Raw genomic sequence first — 18,460 nt, 5'->3', positions numbered from 1 at the left:
TTTGGATGACAAATTATTTTACAAAAGGGTTTTGGCAATTATCTCAAGAAAAAAATAAAATAAAATCCCACCTAATCAAATAACAAGACTTTCGTGGATTAAATTTGTTTTTTGCAAGCAGAGACAATATTTCTCTTCAAGATATCAGTAATACCTTTAAAGAGTCGATTTTATTTTTTAAAAAAATTATTTTGTAAGAGTGAATTTTAGACTGGAAATTAGAAAACCAGTCGACGAACGAAATGTCGGTGATGTCCCTAGACTCCTCTCATAGTATCCCTTCCACTCGAGGCATCCAAGCAATTAAGCTGCTTCGCCTTCAAATCCTTCAATCCGCAAGTCCCTCCTCCATTTGCAAATGGCCAATCCTTCCGCTCCTGTTTCAGGCGAAAAAGGACCCATCACTCACGTCATCTTCGACATGGATGGTCTTTTACTCGGTAATTTTATCTGACATGTAGACTTCATTTGCTGAAACTCCATTTATTTTGTTTTGTTTTATTTTATATTTTCCTACTGCATATAGATAAATAGATAGATAGATCTTGGAGTCTGTTTTTTCAATTCTTAGTTGAATCAACGTGAATATTTATGAGACAAAAAGTTTCTCTGAAATCCCATGTCGCAGTAGCAAGTTTGATCCTTCCTCGTGAAGAGGATAACTTTGGTCCTTTCAAGTGTTAATGGTTTGCTGCCGGTTTTCTCACTTCTGCTAGAGAAAGGTGGCTTATAGTGTCTAAAATGGTGGTGTTATTTTAAAATGTTTGTGGGATTGAGAATGCTGTATAACTGCATTGATTCCATTGGAAATAAAATAAGCCTATATATTTCATGGGTTTTCTTTCAACTTCACTACGCTGCAGATACGGAGAAATTCTATACTGAAGTTCAAGAAATCATACTTGCTAGATACAATAAAGCTTTTGATTGGTCTCTCAAGGCAAAAATGATGGGGAAGAAGGCTATAGAATCAGCTCGGATCTTTGTTGAGGAGACTGGGATTAGTGACTCTCTTTCAGCTGAAGACTTTCTTGTGGAAAGGGAGGCCATGCTGCAAAGCCTATTTCCAACAAGTGACCTGATGCCAGGTTTTCTTTATTGCAAAAATTATTTTGCATGACCTAGACTGGATTCTTTCCCTGTTTAATTTGTTAGTATATTGATGATTTTTCATTAGCTATCCTGAATAAGAAAAACAAAAAAAGGACCCCAAAAGCTAGGATCAGTGCATTTATTTCTTTTTATTTTCTAAGAATTGCATTCTATGCAAGTCTTTTCTTTTTAGCCTTATGTTATAGGAAATGAAAAAAAGAAGCTGTTATTATCTCACTCTAACTGGAACTGGTTTTTGGTGATGTGAATTAAAGACATGTTTTCTGTCTGGTTTCCACACAGAAAAGGATGCTTTCATTGGCACTCCTAACATTCACTTCTTCAGGAAAATGTTTCTGTTCTAAGCCTCCAATAACCTGTAATGCATTAAAATAGGACCAGGAACCAAGTGTTCTACTAGTAAATCTTCAACACAATCTTGTCTTCAGCTAAACCTAAACCATTTAACCAGACAATAAACCATCTATGAAGTCTGGATTGTAGCCCTCCAGTTGATTTATTCTGTTATCTAAAAGTAATCAGGATATAGTTCTTTCAATTGCTTCTCTCCATGCCACTCATCCTCAAACTAATCAGGAAACCTATCCTGTTTCTTTTAATCAGCATGCACTCTCCTGTTGTATTCTTTTCAAATGAGAATTGCATCCCCTGGATGAGAAAAAACATAGAAAGGTCAAGACATGAATACGTGAGGCCTGAGTCTACCTTTGCATTGCATAATTACTTTCGAACCATTAAGATTTAAAGTATCAACACAAATCCTCTTTGACCAAACTCATGATTCACTTGGTAATTGAAAGCGCATGAATGTTGGGGATAGTTGGATCAAGTTCCGTGGAGATGGTTTAACTGAACTGTCTGCCTCAAAATGGGATGACATAAATATTTGAGGAGCTTTTTAAAGCTCATCCCAACGTTTTCTCTGTCTCGGTGAAAGAGAGTGAGAAAGGACTATACTTGAATGCAAGGTGTTACACTTCTTATTTTTCATAGGAATCTCTTTGAGGAAGGCTTTTTTTCCCTTGGAACACTCCATTTGAGAAAGTGAGAAAAGAGGAGAAGTTTGTTGGCTACTCTCTTGTCATGTGGAAACTATAAGGGAACATGTAAAACAACTCATAAAAGGCCAAAGAAGTGTTTTCTTCCTCAAAATTTTTTTTTAATCATCCTGTGAGGTTTTCAATGTTGTTTGACCACGTTTGGACTTGAGATACTCTTATAAATTAATGTAAAATGGGACTTTAGAAGTTTTAGTGCATAATCTCTTGCTTTCTTGTAATGTAAGATCAATTGCGAGAAGAATTTTCCCATGAATCTTTTTTTACTGTAGGGGCAAGCCGTTTGATCAGACATCTCCATGCAAAAGGAATACCGATTGCCGTGGCAACTGGGTATGGTTTATTTATTCATTTCCCACAGATTTTTTTTTTAGTTTTTTTGTGAATGATATGCCTTAAATTTGAGAAGTAATTAACAGGATGTATTTTTCAGCTCTCACAAGCGCCATTTTGGTTTGAAAACACAAAGACACAGTGAACTTTTCTCATTGATGCATCATATTGTTCTTGGAGACGACCCAGAAGTTAAACAAGGCAAACCATCACCAGATGTATTTCTAGCTGCAGCCAGGAGATTCGAGGTATTCTTGTAGATGGTTTTTCATTTATAGTTACTGATGAACTGTAAAATATGATGGGATAGGAGTTTTTGGTTGATTCATTTCATCTTTCACTGTTGAGTTAGCTTTTTTTTACTTCGACATCAACAGTGCACTACAGCATATTATTATTTGTAAATTGATAGGGTGGCCCAGTAGATCCAATGAAGATTCTTGTTTTTGAAGATGCACCTGCAGGTGTTCTTGCAGCCAAGACTGCTGGGATGTAAGTGCATTGCTTGTATATCTCTTTCAACATTTGTTGGATATTTCTAGTTTTTGTTGCCGTTCATATTACTTGCTTGACTTGCAGCCAAGACTGCTGTCCATATGTGGGGAATTCGAACATACTTGCCCACTTCCATGTTAGGAACCAAAGCTTGTCTTGTCCAGTTATCCTCTTTGTTCCAAATATTCACCTGGGTCCTTTCCTCAATCAGAATTCTTGAAACATGCTTGCTCTTTTTTAGAATTCTTGATGTATATTTTCTGTGGATTTCCATCTTGCCTGCTCATACTGATTAGAGCTGCAAAACTCCATTTGGTGGCTCTCTTTTGGGGTTTGGGGGTTGAGGTTACATTTCACTCAAAGTCCAAGCAGGAAAATGCCATATCAAGAAGCATGCGGGTCTTGAAATTGCCATGGGGTTTTTAGATATGACTTCAAATCTAGAGAGAATTTTGGAGATTTAATAGTTTCAGGGTTTCCTTTCAACAAGTTTCTAGTGGATGCAATTTGATAATTTTATATAGGAGATTGAGTTACCCTTATTTTTAGGTATATTATATCAAACATCCATCAGTGTGATTACCCCAGCAATCTGCTTTGTTTCTCAAGACACATTTTCTACTCCTATATGATAATTGTCTCATTATATCAACTCTATACATTACAATTTAAGGAATGGAGTGTGTACTTTATCGACTCGAAATTTAGGCCAGCTAGGTGATCCTAGTACATCTGAGAAACAAGAGGAGTGGCTCATGCTTTCCAATGTCCTTATCATTTAGGGTTTTTTGCCCCACATTTCCATTCAGGGACACCCCTATTCATGTATATTCTTCCTATTCACGAACACATGATGGCCACTTGGTGAGTCATGAGGTCCTCTCTATTAACTAAAGTTATTAAATCCGACCTGTACTGGCAGGTCAACCCAGAGCTTGTTCCGAGTTGGGTTTCCTTTCAAACTGTTTGGACTTTGACCCAGTCAAACCCAAATGACCTAGCAGGTTAACCCATGACTCGGGTGAGACCTGACCAAGTCAACTCCAATGATTGATTTTTTTTTTCTCTTTCTCAAACGACATCAATTTAGTTAAAAATAACCACACGATTGACCTACGGGTTAACCCGGTGACTTATGGATTGACCTGGTGGCCCAATGACTATGCTATTAACTCCGTTGTCAAGGCTTTCAAGTTATAATTCACAGGCTTGTATCTCATAATGAACTGATCAATATGGTTGGAAAAGGGGAGGAAGCAAAGAAAGAATAGCTCCCATCATGTGTCTTTTGCTGGTTATAACGTGTCCTGCAGGAAGATTTGCCTTTTTATCTTTTGGAAAATGCATTTCGTTGAATGACATTATCTTAGCATCATAGGTCCCTGATAGTTGGGAAAGGCATTAGACATGATGCAATTTAGGAATTTTTGACATTTGAAATTATTGCATGGCAGATAATATATTTTGTTGCACATACCATGCAGGTCTGCGGTAATGGTTCCAGATCCGAGGCTGGATAGCTCTCATCATGAAACTGCAGATCAAGTTTTAAGTTCCCTGTTGGACTTCAACCCAAGTTATTGGGGCTTGCCTCCTTTCGAGGGTGTGGAAAGCTGAATGTGCAAATTTATTTGCGTCATGGTTACTGTACCATGAAAGAGAAGCTACCTTTTAAGACGACTCGATCTTTTTGTCTAATGAAAGGACATCTATTCTTCGGGCAAACATTTAACATATTCTCATTGAGGATTACCCATATACTATATATCTTGAAAGTAATATTCAACTTTCATTATATTGCTATCGTTGCAAGGACAGAAATCTACTTGACTATTAGAGACCCATGTAACAAATGATTCACAGATTGAATTTGCAGCATAATGGTTAGGGTTTCATTGAAATGCAAATTGCCCGGTGTTTTCTTTCTTTCTCCTGAGTCAAACATATGTTGACAAGAAAGAAAATGATGAAAAGTTATGGATGTGATTATTATAGGCAATCTTCTGTCAGTGCCATTGTGAAGGAAAATGTCAGCTGCGACTTGTTGATACGAAAGATGATAAAAAATTGAAATGGCCATGCATCAGGGGGATGAGATTTGCATCATTTTGCCGCTACTATTTCTTTCCCGGCATTTGATTTAGGCCCCGTTTGTTTACTGGAAAGTAGTTTTCTTTTGGAAAGTGAATTCCGGGAAAGTATTTTCCGATGTTTGGTAGTGTAATGGAAAGTAAGTTGGAAAACACTTTTCAGTGTTTGGTTATGTCATGGAAAATGAGCTGGAAAATAACTTATTAATGTTTTATTTTTTTCAAGTTTATTAAAATAATGAGGAACAAATCTTACAAATTAAAAAGTTGAATGAGAATGAAATTGAAAAAAAATATAATTTCATAAATTATCTCAAATAAAATAAATAATAATCAAAATAATAGAGATCAAATCTAAAAAATTAAAAAAAAATAAAAGGTGAAGAAATTAAAATAATAATAATTAACATTTCATAAATTATTTCAAATAAAATAAGTAACAATCAAAAGATTGAGGACCAAATTTGATAGATAAAAAATTTCAATAAAAAACGATAAGGAAAAAGCAAATAGCAATTATAAAAATAAGGACCAAAATTAATATAAAAATTAAATTTTAAAAGATGGAATTGAAAAATAAATATTCAAAACAAATTATATATAGCAATCAAAAGTTTGAAGATCAAATTTGATATAATCAGCAAATAATGACATTTCTAAATTTTTCACAACTTCTGGAAAGTGTTTTCCGCCAAAATTTTCCAAGAAAACACTTTCCTGAAAACCAAGCCAAATTTTCCTTTGACTGGAAAGTGTTTTCCGTTGACCAACTTTTCTAATGGCAAACAAACACAGGAAAGTTTGGAAAGTGGTTTCCTGGAAATCACTTTCCGGAAAACAAACACAGCCAAAAAGGAAAACACTTTCCTGAAAACCAAACCAAATTCGAAAAGTGTTTTTCGTTGACCGAAAAGTGTTTCCGTTGACCGGAAAGTGTTTTCCGTTGACCAACTTTCTTAATGGCAAACAAACACAGGAAAGTTTGGAAAGTGAATTTCCGGAAAGTGAATTCCAGGAAACAAACATGGCCTTAGGAGAAGTGCAATATTTTCTATATTTCGCGTAATGTCTCTCTTCGGTACTGTTTCAATTTCACATCGAAATTTGTAATTGTTTCCATATATCTCTGCAATTTATATTCAATCTAGAGATTGGACCTGCCATAGCAGCCATATCGGCTCAATTAAGCTATTAATTTTGACCATCACTTTGTTTTAGCCAATCAAAATATCAACATCTTTTCATAGATTGCCATTTGAAGCATTACTCCTGTCATGTCAGGATATAGATCAAATCACTTAAGAATGTACCTAGGCCTGTTCCAAACGTTCATTCAGAGGCGTTGCAGGGATCCCACTCTGCTGAAAAGGTCAAGCTTTTACTTGAAAAGGCGCCTGGACAACTGCTAATGTGTTGGAGCTTCTTAGCATGATTGTGAACAGTCAAATTGGTATTGCTGAAATGATGGTAAAAGGAATTAATTATGGCTTTTCAGTTCATGAAGAAGACGAAGCAAATCGTCTTTTGATGGTGGGAAGGGACATCCAACCAATAGTGTTTTGGAAGATGAAACACTTATGCGCATGGTGGTTTTTCTGATTGATACGCTAACAAACACATCAATAAGCAGAGATTCCTCCTATTTCTTCCATCATCCTTGCCTGCAGGAACAATAAAAAAAAACCCATCAATTTGGAAATTCGAATTTTCTTTTTTTTAAAAAGGAAGAACGGAGAGACAAAGTAACGTCATTTGGCAGTAGAAATAAAAGACCTAGCTCCAAAGAATGACCCCAGCTGCAAGATTCCATCCTCTTTCCCCTATCATCCATGCTTGTAAGAACACCAAAAATTTAGCTTCAATAACCATTTTTTTAAAAGAAGAAAGATGCATAACCAAATCAACGATGTTTGCTAGCACAATTAAACCAATCACCTCAAAAATTAACAAATTCCTACTAAAATCGAACAAAAAAAATGAAATTAAGCCTAGATTCACTGATTTTTTGTGAGAAAAAGGGGGAGAAGAAGTTTGGGATGGCTAGGTCAGTTGCTGGTGGTGGACATCATCGGCAAGGGAGAGTCTGTGTTGTCAGTTTGGAGAGGGAAAATTGTCAGCTCAATACCCAAGCTATAGGGGAGGGAGAGAGCAAAAGACCATGTTGAGGCAAATGGACAGGACACAAAATCAAAACAAAAAAATATAATTTTTTTTTAAATATTTTAAAACGTAAAAACAAACAACCCTTTAAAAATATAATCAAACACTACCTCGTATCCACACAAGTCGAACCAGAGCAACCATACATTTATGGAGGCCTGCCCTCTCTGGGCTAAAACCAAGAAGACAACACTGTTATTAGCAGTTGAATCTGCCGAAAACTGAACAAAATTGAATTGAAAATGGTTCTGGGAGTCATACAAAGCCCACCTCCTCAGATCGTGACCTCCAAGCCCACCAATCATTACAACCTTCTTCTGCAGCATTTGAATGAATGCAAGGACATGTCACAGCTCAAGCAAATCCACGCTCTCTCTCTACGTTCCACCTTGCCAAACCACTCAACCACTCTCTTTCTCTACAGTCGAATTCTCCATTTCTCTTCCCTCCATGATCTTAACTACGCTTATCGAGTGTTCGATCAAGTTGACAACCCTAATTCATTTATGTGGAACATTCTTATCAGAGCCTGTGCACAAAGCCAAAGCGTTCATCTTAAACGAGAAGCTATTTTGCTGTATAACACTATGCTACAGCGATCATCACCCTTCCCCGATAACCACACCTTCCCCTTCGTTTTAAAGGCTTGCGCATATTTGTTTGCTTTGTTTGAAGGGAAACAAGCACACGCCCACTTGTTAAAACTTGGGTTTCAATCTGATGTCTATATAAATAACAGCCTCATTCATTTCTATGCTTCCTGCGGTAGTTTGGAGTCCGCAAAGAATGTGTTTGATAAAATGCCGCAGAGAAGTTTGGTTTCATGGAATGCTATGATTGACGCGTTTGTTCTGTTTGGTGAGTTTGAAACTGCTTTGCAATTGTTTGTTCAGTTTCAGCAGCAGTTCTTTGAGCCAGATGGGTATACAATTCAGAGTGTTATAAATGCTTGTGCTGGCCTGTGTGCTTTGTCTCTGGGGATGTGGGCTCATGCTTTTTTGTTGAGAAACTGTGGTGTTTCTGTAGCTAGAGATCATGTTTTGGTTAACAATTCTTTGTTGGATATGTATTGCAAATGTGGGTCGTTGGATATTGCTACGCAGATCTTTGAGGGGATGCAAAAGCACGATGTAACTTCATGGAATTCAATGATTTTAGGATTTGCCATGCATGGAAAAGGTGAGTTAGCATTGGAGTGTTTTGAACGCATGATTAGGATATCGAGATTTGTTCCGAATTCTATCACGTTTGTTGGGGTTTTGAGCGCGTGTAACCACAGGTATATGGTTAATGAGGGCCGCAAGTATTTTGACATGATGGTTAACGAATACAAGATAGAACCTCAATTAGAACACTACGGATGCCTAGTCGATATCCTGGCCCGTGCTGGTTTGATTGATGAAGCTTTGGAATTGGTTGCAAGCATGCCCATGAAACCAGATGTTGTTATATGGAGGAGTCTCCTAGATTCCTGTTGCAAGAAAAATGCAAGCGTCGAGCTAAGTGAAAATATAGCTAGGCAGATCCTTGAGTCAGAAGAAGCTGATTCTAGTGGAGTTTATGTGCTCTTATCCAGAGTCTATGCATCGGCTAGCAGGTGGAATGATGTTGGCTTGGTTAGAAAATTGATGACTAACAATGGCATATTGAAAGAGCCTGGCTGTAGTTTGATTGAGGTAGATGGTGTTACCCACGAATTTTTTGCTGGGGACACCTCTCATCCTCAAACTAAAGAAATATATCAGGTTTTGAATGTGGTTGAAGAAAGGATAGATTCAACAGGGTATAAACCTGACTATTCGCAAGCACCTATGGTTGATGAGCTGAACACTAGCAAGCGAGACAGTCTTAGGCTGCACAGCGAGAGACTTGCCATTGCTTTGGGGCTTTTAAACTTGAAACCAGGAATGCCAATACGTATTTTCAAGAACCTTCGGGTCTGTGATGACTGCCACAAGGTCACTGGATTAATTTCTGAAATCTTCAATGTGGAGATTATTGTGAGAGATCGCGTTCGATTCCATCACTTTAAAGACGGTTCCTGTTCATGCATGGATTATTGGTGATGGTATTTAGAGCCATTGCTCTGCTCATGCAAGGTCCATCTTAGTTAGAGCATTCAGAAAGTGGCTGTGTGATATACTTTTACACATTATCTCAGTTTTTGTACATTAATTTAAAGGTCTGTTATGCCAACAAGAGTGACTCTCGTTCAGCTGGGGACCTGTAGAAAGGGATTGAATGCCGCAGAAAATGTTTCCAACAAGTGACCCGATGCCAGATATTATTTATTGCACTAATTATATGCAAAGATAAATGAACACATGAGCTGTAAAGAAAACAATGAACTTGAATTGCTCAGAAGCTTGAAAGAAACTTGTATTTAATTTGTGTATTAGGGCATGTCAAAGAACTACAATGAATACTCTTGAACCTAGTTCTTCTCCTACAAAATAGGAAAAACTACCAATCTACAAGGAAATCATTTATTTCAAATACTAGAAAAATACTTTAATTTCTCCGTTGGATTATATAGAAAAAGCTCTCGACTTGTATCCACACGATCACTTAGCCTATGATTTCTTCTTAGCCCACCAAGCACTCTCAGCATTAAAGTTATTTTAGCCCATGATGATCGCTGGCTGCTAGCATTATTTAAAATATTAGCCTTGGATATTCTTCGATCGTGCAGCTACTTCTTCTATAAAATAAAAAGCTCACCGCCACACTTAAAACTTAAAAGGACAATAATACACATGTTTCCTTTTATTTATTTTTATCATAAGCAAGTATGTAGTCTGGCTTTCTGGATTTATGGTACATGTTTAAGTTATGGCTGGAACTGTAAGGACCCAAATTATGTGTTATTATCGCGTCAGTTCCATAAGAAACGTCAAAGCTAGCCATGAATTACTGTGTAATTGTAGTGGCTAACAAGGGATCAGCATAGGAAAGGACCACGTGTACTTGTGCGTGTATATAATTATACCAGTAACTAGGATTAGTATATTTACCAAAAAAAAAATATAGAGTCTATTTTTTCATTGGATCCCTAGATATATATTTATGTCAAGAAATTATCATTTCATCCTTTGCATGGAAAAATAAAATTCTTGCTATTGAGGGCAATTTTATATTTTTTCAATGACTTATTGATGATTAAAATATTATTAAAAGGTATATTCATTTTTTCTTAAAATAAAAATAAAAAATAGATCTATTAGCCAAGGGTTTTTTGGCCTTTTCATTTCTTATAATATAGTAAAAAGACATATTTACCCTTATAAAAAGAGAAACAAATAAGATATGCGTTTAGGGTTATTTTTGTCCTTTCTCACACACACACACACATATATTGTAATGGAGGGCATTTTGATGTTTTTGTGTTGGATAATTATTTTTTTATTCAAAAAAGTTGTTCGTGCATTCTTATTACGTGTCGATGAGTGGATGGTGTCTGTGTCATATGGACGATGCGTGCAATGCCTATCGGTGGCCAAACTTGCTTTTCTACCATATTGTTGGAAAAGTCATTGTATCCTTTTCTTCTTGGTGTGATGCATGAAAGTGAACGATTAGCAGTTTGTTGTTGATAGTCATTTCTTTTCTTTTCCCTCTCCTACTAAAAAAAGTACATGTTTGTCCTTTTTGTTTTTTATATTTCAATTTCAGTCCTCATTCTTTTTATTTTTTATTTTTGTTCTTCGTTTTTTTTATAAAAGTTTTGTTTGTTTTCAATTTAGTTTTTCAATTAAAATTTATTATTTATTATTTTTTTTCAGTTCGATCGTTATTCTTTTTATTTCTAATTTTTTTTTCTTAGTACTTTTGTTAAAGTTTTATTAGTTTTCAATTTCATCATTCAATTAAAGTTTATGTTGTATTATTTTTTTCAATTTAGCCCTTATTCTTTTGACTTTTTTTTTTTGTTAAAGTTATTTTTCTTTTCAATTTAACCCTTCAATTTCTGGGTTTTTTTTTTGGAAATGTATGTATATAGCTGAACATATAATGATACTCTGTAAAAAAGAAAACAAAAGGTATAAAACCCTTATAGCTAAATTCCATTCTAATTTTTTGTGAAGCCTTTATTTTTGTGCTATGCCTGGAGAGAATCTCACATTTCATTCTTGAGGCAGTGGATTCAGGAGATTGGAAGCCATTTAATATCAGGCTATCAGCAAATTGGGACCTCGTATCTCGCATCTGTTTTTTGCAGATGATATGCTCCTATTTGCTGTAGCGAATGAGGGACAAATGAAGCAGGTTCTGAGTTGCCTTAACTACTTATTTTGTGAAGCTTCTGGTCAGAAGGTTAGTGTTGCTAAAACTAAGATATTATTTTCGAAGAATGTCCCTGTAGTAGTGGTTTTGCTAAGACTGATAATCTTGGTAAGTATTTGGGAGTTCCTCTATTATTACATCAGAGAATTTCCAAGCAAACTTATAGTTCATCGTTGAGACCATGCAACAAAAGCTGTATGATTTGTCTTTGGCAGAAAGGATCACTCTCTGTAAATCAGTGTTACAAGCCATTCTTTTGTATTCCATGCAGTCCTCCTTTATTCCTAAAGCACTCTGTTATGAGATTGAAAAGGTTTGTAAATAAATAAAGGAAAATTATCACCGAAATATTATTCACGATCACAACAAAATTCTGCCACAACGTGCATTTGCAATGGTGTTGTGAACGAAATAATTGTGTTAAAAAACACACACATTGCAACACTTCATTGCTACCGAATTTGGCCGCGGTGTTGCGACGGAAACCTCAGCCACGCCGCTGCCACAATAGCGATGTGTTGAGACCGCAATCTCAGATTTTTTTTAATAAAAAAGAGGCGCAATGACCAGATGACCAAAAACTTGGATTGCAATTTCTTTTTTACCACAAACTAATCCTAGTGTACCTTATGCACCAAATAATTCATTTTGAGGTGCTACAATAAACCATATACTATATTACTCGACGTGATTTCCGTGGATTTGATGCTTCTAACCTAGCTAGCCTAAGTATTTGGCTATGCAACTTGTAATAGCCATGTCCAAGATGTTGTATATTGTTTGTTTTGGGTCTTACCGTCCTCACGGTTTTATTTCTGGTAACGCGAGCCTACTTCTGAGCCTGACGTCCCAAAACGCGTACCACATGTTAGCAATCGACACTATTAATAAGACCAGCTACCAAACCCTCACCCGCTGATATGGGATATTAAAGAGCCCGTGTCTCATTGTATAGTATTCAACAAATGCATAAATATTCTATGTATTGTATTATTTATAGTAGTTAATCGTTGTATACAAGCATTTATATATATCCAACAAGACATTAATTTCATGTAGTATTTGAGCAAGTTATCGACATAAGTTGAGAACTAACTTAACTAGTAGACCAATAAAAACTTTACAGAGAAAAATAATAATCTGACACTGAAAATTACCTATGACTAACTTGTACTATTTCTGACGATTCTATTCAGAGTTTTTAGATAAATAACTTAAATATTTGATATAATAAATGAATCTATTTTAAAAATTCTGCTTAACTAGATTAAGATAAAAATATATTCATGAGAAATAATGAATATTAACGTATACGTGAAACGATTTGATAATCTTTTGGTTCATATGGGCACGTATACCTATGGTAATGTAATTAGCTTCTGACTAGATAGCCCAACTAATTACTAAAGCGAACGTGTACCGACCTTCCTTACAGCATGCAGCTACAACGACCGAGCTCGGGAAATTAAAGTTCTTTCATTCAAAGAAGGAAACGAGGTATTTTACAGTTTACACACGGAAAAACTTCGTGTCCTTCACAAGAAATCTAGCTTAATCGCCACCATCTTTTCCATGATAAAAACACATAAAACCAGTTTTTTAATATTAAAGTGTACGTATATATAACTTCCATGGCTTCTTACACCTTGACCAATGCAATCGTCACACAGCCGTCCCTCCTGTTGCCTTCCTTGAATTCCCCTTTGCGGGCAGTATCCTAATCCTCTTGGCCACACGCACAAAATCTCTGTTCACACCGAGAGAGGAAAATTAGGAGCCAGCAATAGTATCATTCATAACCAATAATTGATGATCGATCATCAAAAGAATAAGAAAATAACACCAATACATGTTATTGGGTCTGCATACTCTAACTTGATAATTAACGAATAATTATATCAATCATCATGGGATCGATCATATAATATATCGATTTAGTATATATTGATCTACTAATTGACATGTCAACGTACAGATCTATTACCGTATAATTGAGTCCGTGGGAAAATATACTACCTCTATCATGGATTTTAAACAGAAATTGAATAGTGTTGGATTGGAAGAGAACTCGTGTTTCATACTAAAAATGAATGATATACTCCTATATTTAGTCAATGATATCAAAAAATGGAAATATAACAAGTCCAAATGATAGCGTATACGTACTGCCAGTTAAGGTCACCGGCAAGAAGGAGATCATTTTCAATGTCTTCATAGGCAATGAGATGACCAGGAATCGCATTTGAAAGATCAAGATCAAGATCACTAACACTATCTGATGCTGATGATGTGTTCTGTCCTGAATCGCTGCCAGCTCCATCAACAAACATCTGCCTTAGAGCCTTTGCAAGGCTATGATAGCTTTCATGCTTATGAAGGCTAATTCTCTGGCAGATCGAACGGCCCTCGAGAGCAACTGTCACCGGAGGGATCATGGTGGAAACAACATCGTCATCTTCAAAGCCAGGGAAGGTTATAGGCTTAGCCATGAAGTTGGGTACAGAAGAAGTTGGTCGAGTGTACTGGCTCATGTTTGGGACTCTTCTAATCTCTTGCCATCTTCCTTTCAAGGAGTCTTCTCTTTTTTTAGAATCAAAACTACTGTTCATGTTAATTTTTTCCTCTTGCTTGATCTCTCTCTTGGGTGGGAATTATGGAAAAGTGTTTGTGATCTTTTGGAAGAGATACAGCTAACAAACTGAATAGGGTTTGGTCCTTAGTGGGATTTATGCAAGAGGGAGAGAGAGCGTGCGTGCGTGTTATTGAGTAATAAATACACGGAAAAACAAGTTGCAGGAGCCCGTAGAGGGCCGGGTTGAGAAAGAGAGTAGGGGAGAGAGAGAGAGAGCTGTGAACAGTGAACCTATAGGGGAATGGGGTGCTTGTGTGAGTTTGAATTGTTGCATGTATTTGTTATCGTTTTGGTGAACATATATATGAATGTGAGAGAGAGAGAGAGAGAGAGAGAGAGAGAGCTCAAACGCTGGTAAGGTAAGGTAAGAGAGGGCTTAACGAGAGAGCTCAAACGCTGGTAAGGTAATTAGGTAAGAGAGGCTTAACTTGATTTTTGTTTCTTTTCTAAATTAATGTTCTCTCTTTGAGAACTATGAATCTATAACTCGTTCTTCCCTTGCATCTCCTAGCTTAGCTAGTTCTTCCCTCCCTGACTACACAAGAACCCCAGAGCTTTCTGCCCTGTTCTTCACGTCTCTGATCTGATTTGTTATATAAGCAAAATAGTTTACCAAAAAAATATATATATCTATATATTTAAGTGTGTGTAAGAGACAAGGAAAGAGAATTATTAACATGTAATAAAAGGGTTGGACTTTTCGGTGTAGCAATAAATATTGAAGAACCAAGTTCTTTTACACTTTCATCCTCGGATTTTTTTTAAAGGGTTGGACTTTCCAGTGTAGCAATAAATATTAAAAGGTTGGACTTTCAGTGTAGTAATAAATAAATATTAGTTCTGCTTATTTAGGTTTTTATTTTAATATAATTTTTTAAAATTAAATTAATTGGGAATTGATATTTATAATTTTTTTTTATTTACTTTATATATGGTTATTATAGTCTTATGACTCGAATCACATATTTAGTCAATTAACTCAAAAAAAAATTAGTTATTTTTTTAATTTCATTTAAGTTAATTGAAAATTAAGTTTTATAATTTATTTCGGTTTGTATTTTATGATATTATCCCGGTTTTATTACATTGATTACAGGTTTGGTCAGTTGACTCTAGTGGATTTTATATTATTTTTTAATTAATTTCACCCTTTAATATTGGATTGATTGAAAATTAAGTTTTATAATTTATTTTGATTTGCTTTCTATATGGTTATCCCGGTCTAATGATCCATATTTGATAAGTTAACCCGAGTTGATTCAACTCATTTTTTAGTTGAATTTTATTTTAAATTCCATCATTCAATATTGAGTTGTTTGAAAATTAGGTTTAATAAAAAAAATTATTTATTTTCTATAGAGTTATTATAGTTTCGTGATCTTGGTGGCAAATTTTACAGATTAACCTGAGTTCATTTAAGTCAATCTAATATTTATTGTTTTAATATTATTTTTTAAAAATATCATATTAGTTTTTTTAAAATCAAATTATATTTTTATTGGTTGTTTGTGATTTTTTGAACTTGTTAAATCATCTTGATTATATAAATTCAATCATTTTATAATTTAATTTAATTAAAAAAACATATTTACAAGATTTGAATGTTTTTAAATATTAAAAAAAATAATTCAAAATAGAGTATAGTACGGGGGCAATAAATTAGTTAGCAGCTATAACTATTGCTAGCTCTAGCTAGCATGGCAACGAGAGGGAGATCAGGATGTTTGCTTGCAAACGAAAAAGATGGTGTGTCCTTAGAATTTGTACACTTTTTTATTTATTTTTTGCATTATATTATATAGATGACAATCGCAAATTTAAAAAATAATATTTATGGGGATGGTTATTAAATGCGTGAAGAAAAGGCGAGCTCAAAAGGAGTGCTACATGTAAATAATTCATCAGGAATATATATATATATATATATATATATATATATATATATATATAGAGAGAGAGAGAGAGAGAGAGAGAGATGTGTGTGTCTAGTAAATTGAAATGCATGGGCTGTGTAAACGACCGCGCTGCGGTCGGCGAACGCATCGCTTCTTTGACTCTCAGGTGGTCGGGAACTCCAAATGCCTCTTTGGCCACTCTTATTTTTAATTCTATTAAAATGAGTTCGGTCCCTTGCACAACCAAAAGACAATCATAACCTTACTCGATTAGAGAAATAAAAGAGCCAACGGGCTTTCGTAAGATCATAATTCTTGCCATTTACCATCTCTGTCGAAAGTGCCAAGGGTAAATTTAAAAATATATATTTTATTTTTTTAAATAATTTCAGATTATATAATTTTTTTAAAAAATTATTTTAATATATTTTCAAATAAAAAAATATTTTGAAAAATAATTGTTATCACGATCTCTACTCTAGTTTTCAGCTTCACCATAATAATTTTATTGTTATTGTTGTTGTTGTTATTATTTTTATTTAGAAGATTATATTTAATTGAATGCACCAAATCATGTGATGGTACGCTTGCGAGAGAATAATCTTAATTAATGTATTTATAAGTTGATGGAATACGCCGGCCTCTATCATATTTTTCTTTTCATTTTATTGAACCAACTTTTTTAAAAAAATCGTTTTTAACAATTAAAACTAATGCATTGTTTCATAAAATAAAAAGATTAATGCATTGATTTGGATCATATATGCATTGTAACATGTGAATTATATGTGCTCGCAAATTTATGGATACGATATCTCTTAAAATTATTATTAGTTGTTTTAAGTTATTAATTTTAAGGGATATAACTCAACTGGTCAGGTTTTAGATTTGTTTTCTAAAAATCATTGATTCGAGTTCTACAAACCTCAGGGCTACTAGAGACTTACATGATCGTTTACTTCAAGACCATTATGATTAGTCGAGGTACACACAAGATGACCCAGACACTCACGTTAATAAAAAAAATCATTCAATCTATGTACCAAAAAAATCAACCTATTTATTTGAAAAATAATTATAGCTAATCTATTCCAACATCACACATTATAATATATTCAATTAATGAATCATGTGGGTTGATTAAATTCATACATGATATCCAATGATTTCAAGGGAGGAAATGCTCTGAATAATAAAGGATATCTAGTACTGTTGATATTCTAGGAGTTAATTAATTTATCATTAAGGTGTTGTTTCGTAAAAAAAAAAAAAGAATTGCTAGGAATGAGAATGGAAGTTTTATTTTCATTTTTGTAGGTGTTGGATTAAAAAGAATGGAATTGGAAAAGAAAAGTGCGAATAAAAATGAAAATTCAACATATATAGGTTTACTCTAACGGGGATGGGGGAAAATGAGAAGTCAAATATCATTTTTATTCATTATTTATTATTAACTATTTTTATCACAATCATATCTCAGCTAGGATCACTCTTCTACTATTCTCATCATTTTCCTTCCGTCGCCATCTCTTCCGGTGGTGGTGGTGGCATTAATTTTTTTTTAATAATAACAATAATATCACCACCATCCTACCATCTATTCCTTCTCCGCATCCTTTATTATCATTATAATCACCTTAATTATTTTTGTTACCATCACTTTTCATTAAATTATTTTTTTAATCACACTTTCTTTTCATCTTAAAAATGAGATATTAAAAATCTTAAATTTCCAATTCAATTTCTTGTCACTATTCCAAACATAATATTAAAACTAAATTATCATTCTGATTTCTTTTTCCTATTTCAATTTCCAAATCTTATTCCAAACCTTTCATTCTTGATGATAATTAAACACCACCTATGAGGAAGTTCGTCAAGTATTCAAAAAGCATGCTCTCTTTTTAGCTTAAGAAATAAAAAAATTATATATTATTGATTTCAATATAGTTAGATCTCAAATAACTATTTCAATTTAAAAATTTAAGTTATTAGAAGAGTTCATAGATCCATCATCTTACACTGAAATTTTAAAGTTATTTAATTAGAAATGAAGAGATTCTTCGAAAATAATTTTATGTTAGACTACAAATGAATTAAACATTTAAAAAATAAAAAAATGTCTCACTCATCAAAGTTAGTATAAAAAATTCAAACCCCCGTCTCAAATGGAAAAGGAACAAAAGGAAAAAAAATGAAATTGTATCTAGCGATTATAAAATTAGTTGTAAAACGATGTAAATGAGTTTCTTCAAGGTAAAAAAAAAATATTAGATTAAATTTTATATGTACAACCTTATGTCCCAACCATATTTTTCTATTTCCCTATACTTTTTTCCCAATTATGTCTTTTTTACACACTTCATTGGGTCTCATGCATTGTATCTATTAGATTATTAT

At 34.2% G+C, this 18,460-nt stretch overlaps 3 protein-coding genes across 3 annotated transcripts; 2 read left to right on the top strand and 1 right to left on the bottom strand.

Moving 5' to 3' along the window:
- The first annotated feature begins 227 nt into the window (after positions 1–227).
- LOC7488971 ((DL)-glycerol-3-phosphatase 2) lies at positions 228–4,925 on the top strand. The gene is made up of 6 exons (XM_002325018.4): positions 228–440; positions 864–1,088; positions 2,444–2,504; positions 2,605–2,752; positions 2,917–2,996; positions 4,484–4,925. Exons 1-6 carry the CDS (start codon positions 359–361, stop codon positions 4,614–4,616), a joined length of 729 nt encoding a protein of 242 aa, XP_002325054.2. The 5' UTR covers positions 228–358; the 3' UTR covers positions 4,617–4,925.
- A 2,401-nt stretch (positions 4,926–7,326) lies between these two features.
- Positions 7,327–9,625, top strand: LOC7461581 (pentatricopeptide repeat-containing protein At1g59720, chloroplastic/mitochondrial). Its single transcript, XM_024589877.2, has one exon. It carries the CDS (start codon positions 7,492–7,494, stop codon positions 9,313–9,315), a length of 1,824 nt encoding a protein of 607 aa, XP_024445645.1. The 5' UTR covers positions 7,327–7,491; the 3' UTR covers positions 9,316–9,625.
- Positions 9,626–12,990: 3,365 nt separating this feature from the next.
- On the bottom strand, positions 12,991–14,754 carry LOC7488970 (auxin-responsive protein IAA33). The gene is made up of 2 exons (XM_002324434.4): positions 13,700–14,754; positions 12,991–13,280 (listed from the first exon to the last, which is right to left on the bottom strand). Exons 1-2 carry the CDS (start codon positions 14,140–14,142, stop codon positions 13,196–13,198), a joined length of 528 nt encoding a protein of 175 aa, XP_002324470.2. The 5' UTR covers positions 14,143–14,754; the 3' UTR covers positions 12,991–13,195.
- Positions 14,755–18,460: the final 3,706 nt, after the last annotated feature.

Source organism: Populus trichocarpa, chromosome 18, assembly GCF_000002775.5.
Source record: "Populus trichocarpa isolate Nisqually-1 chromosome 18, P.trichocarpa_v4.1, whole genome shotgun sequence".
NCBI lineage: Eukaryota > Viridiplantae > Streptophyta > Magnoliopsida > Malpighiales > Salicaceae > Populus > Populus trichocarpa.
This window is presented reverse-complemented; position numbering and strand designations above follow the sequence as displayed.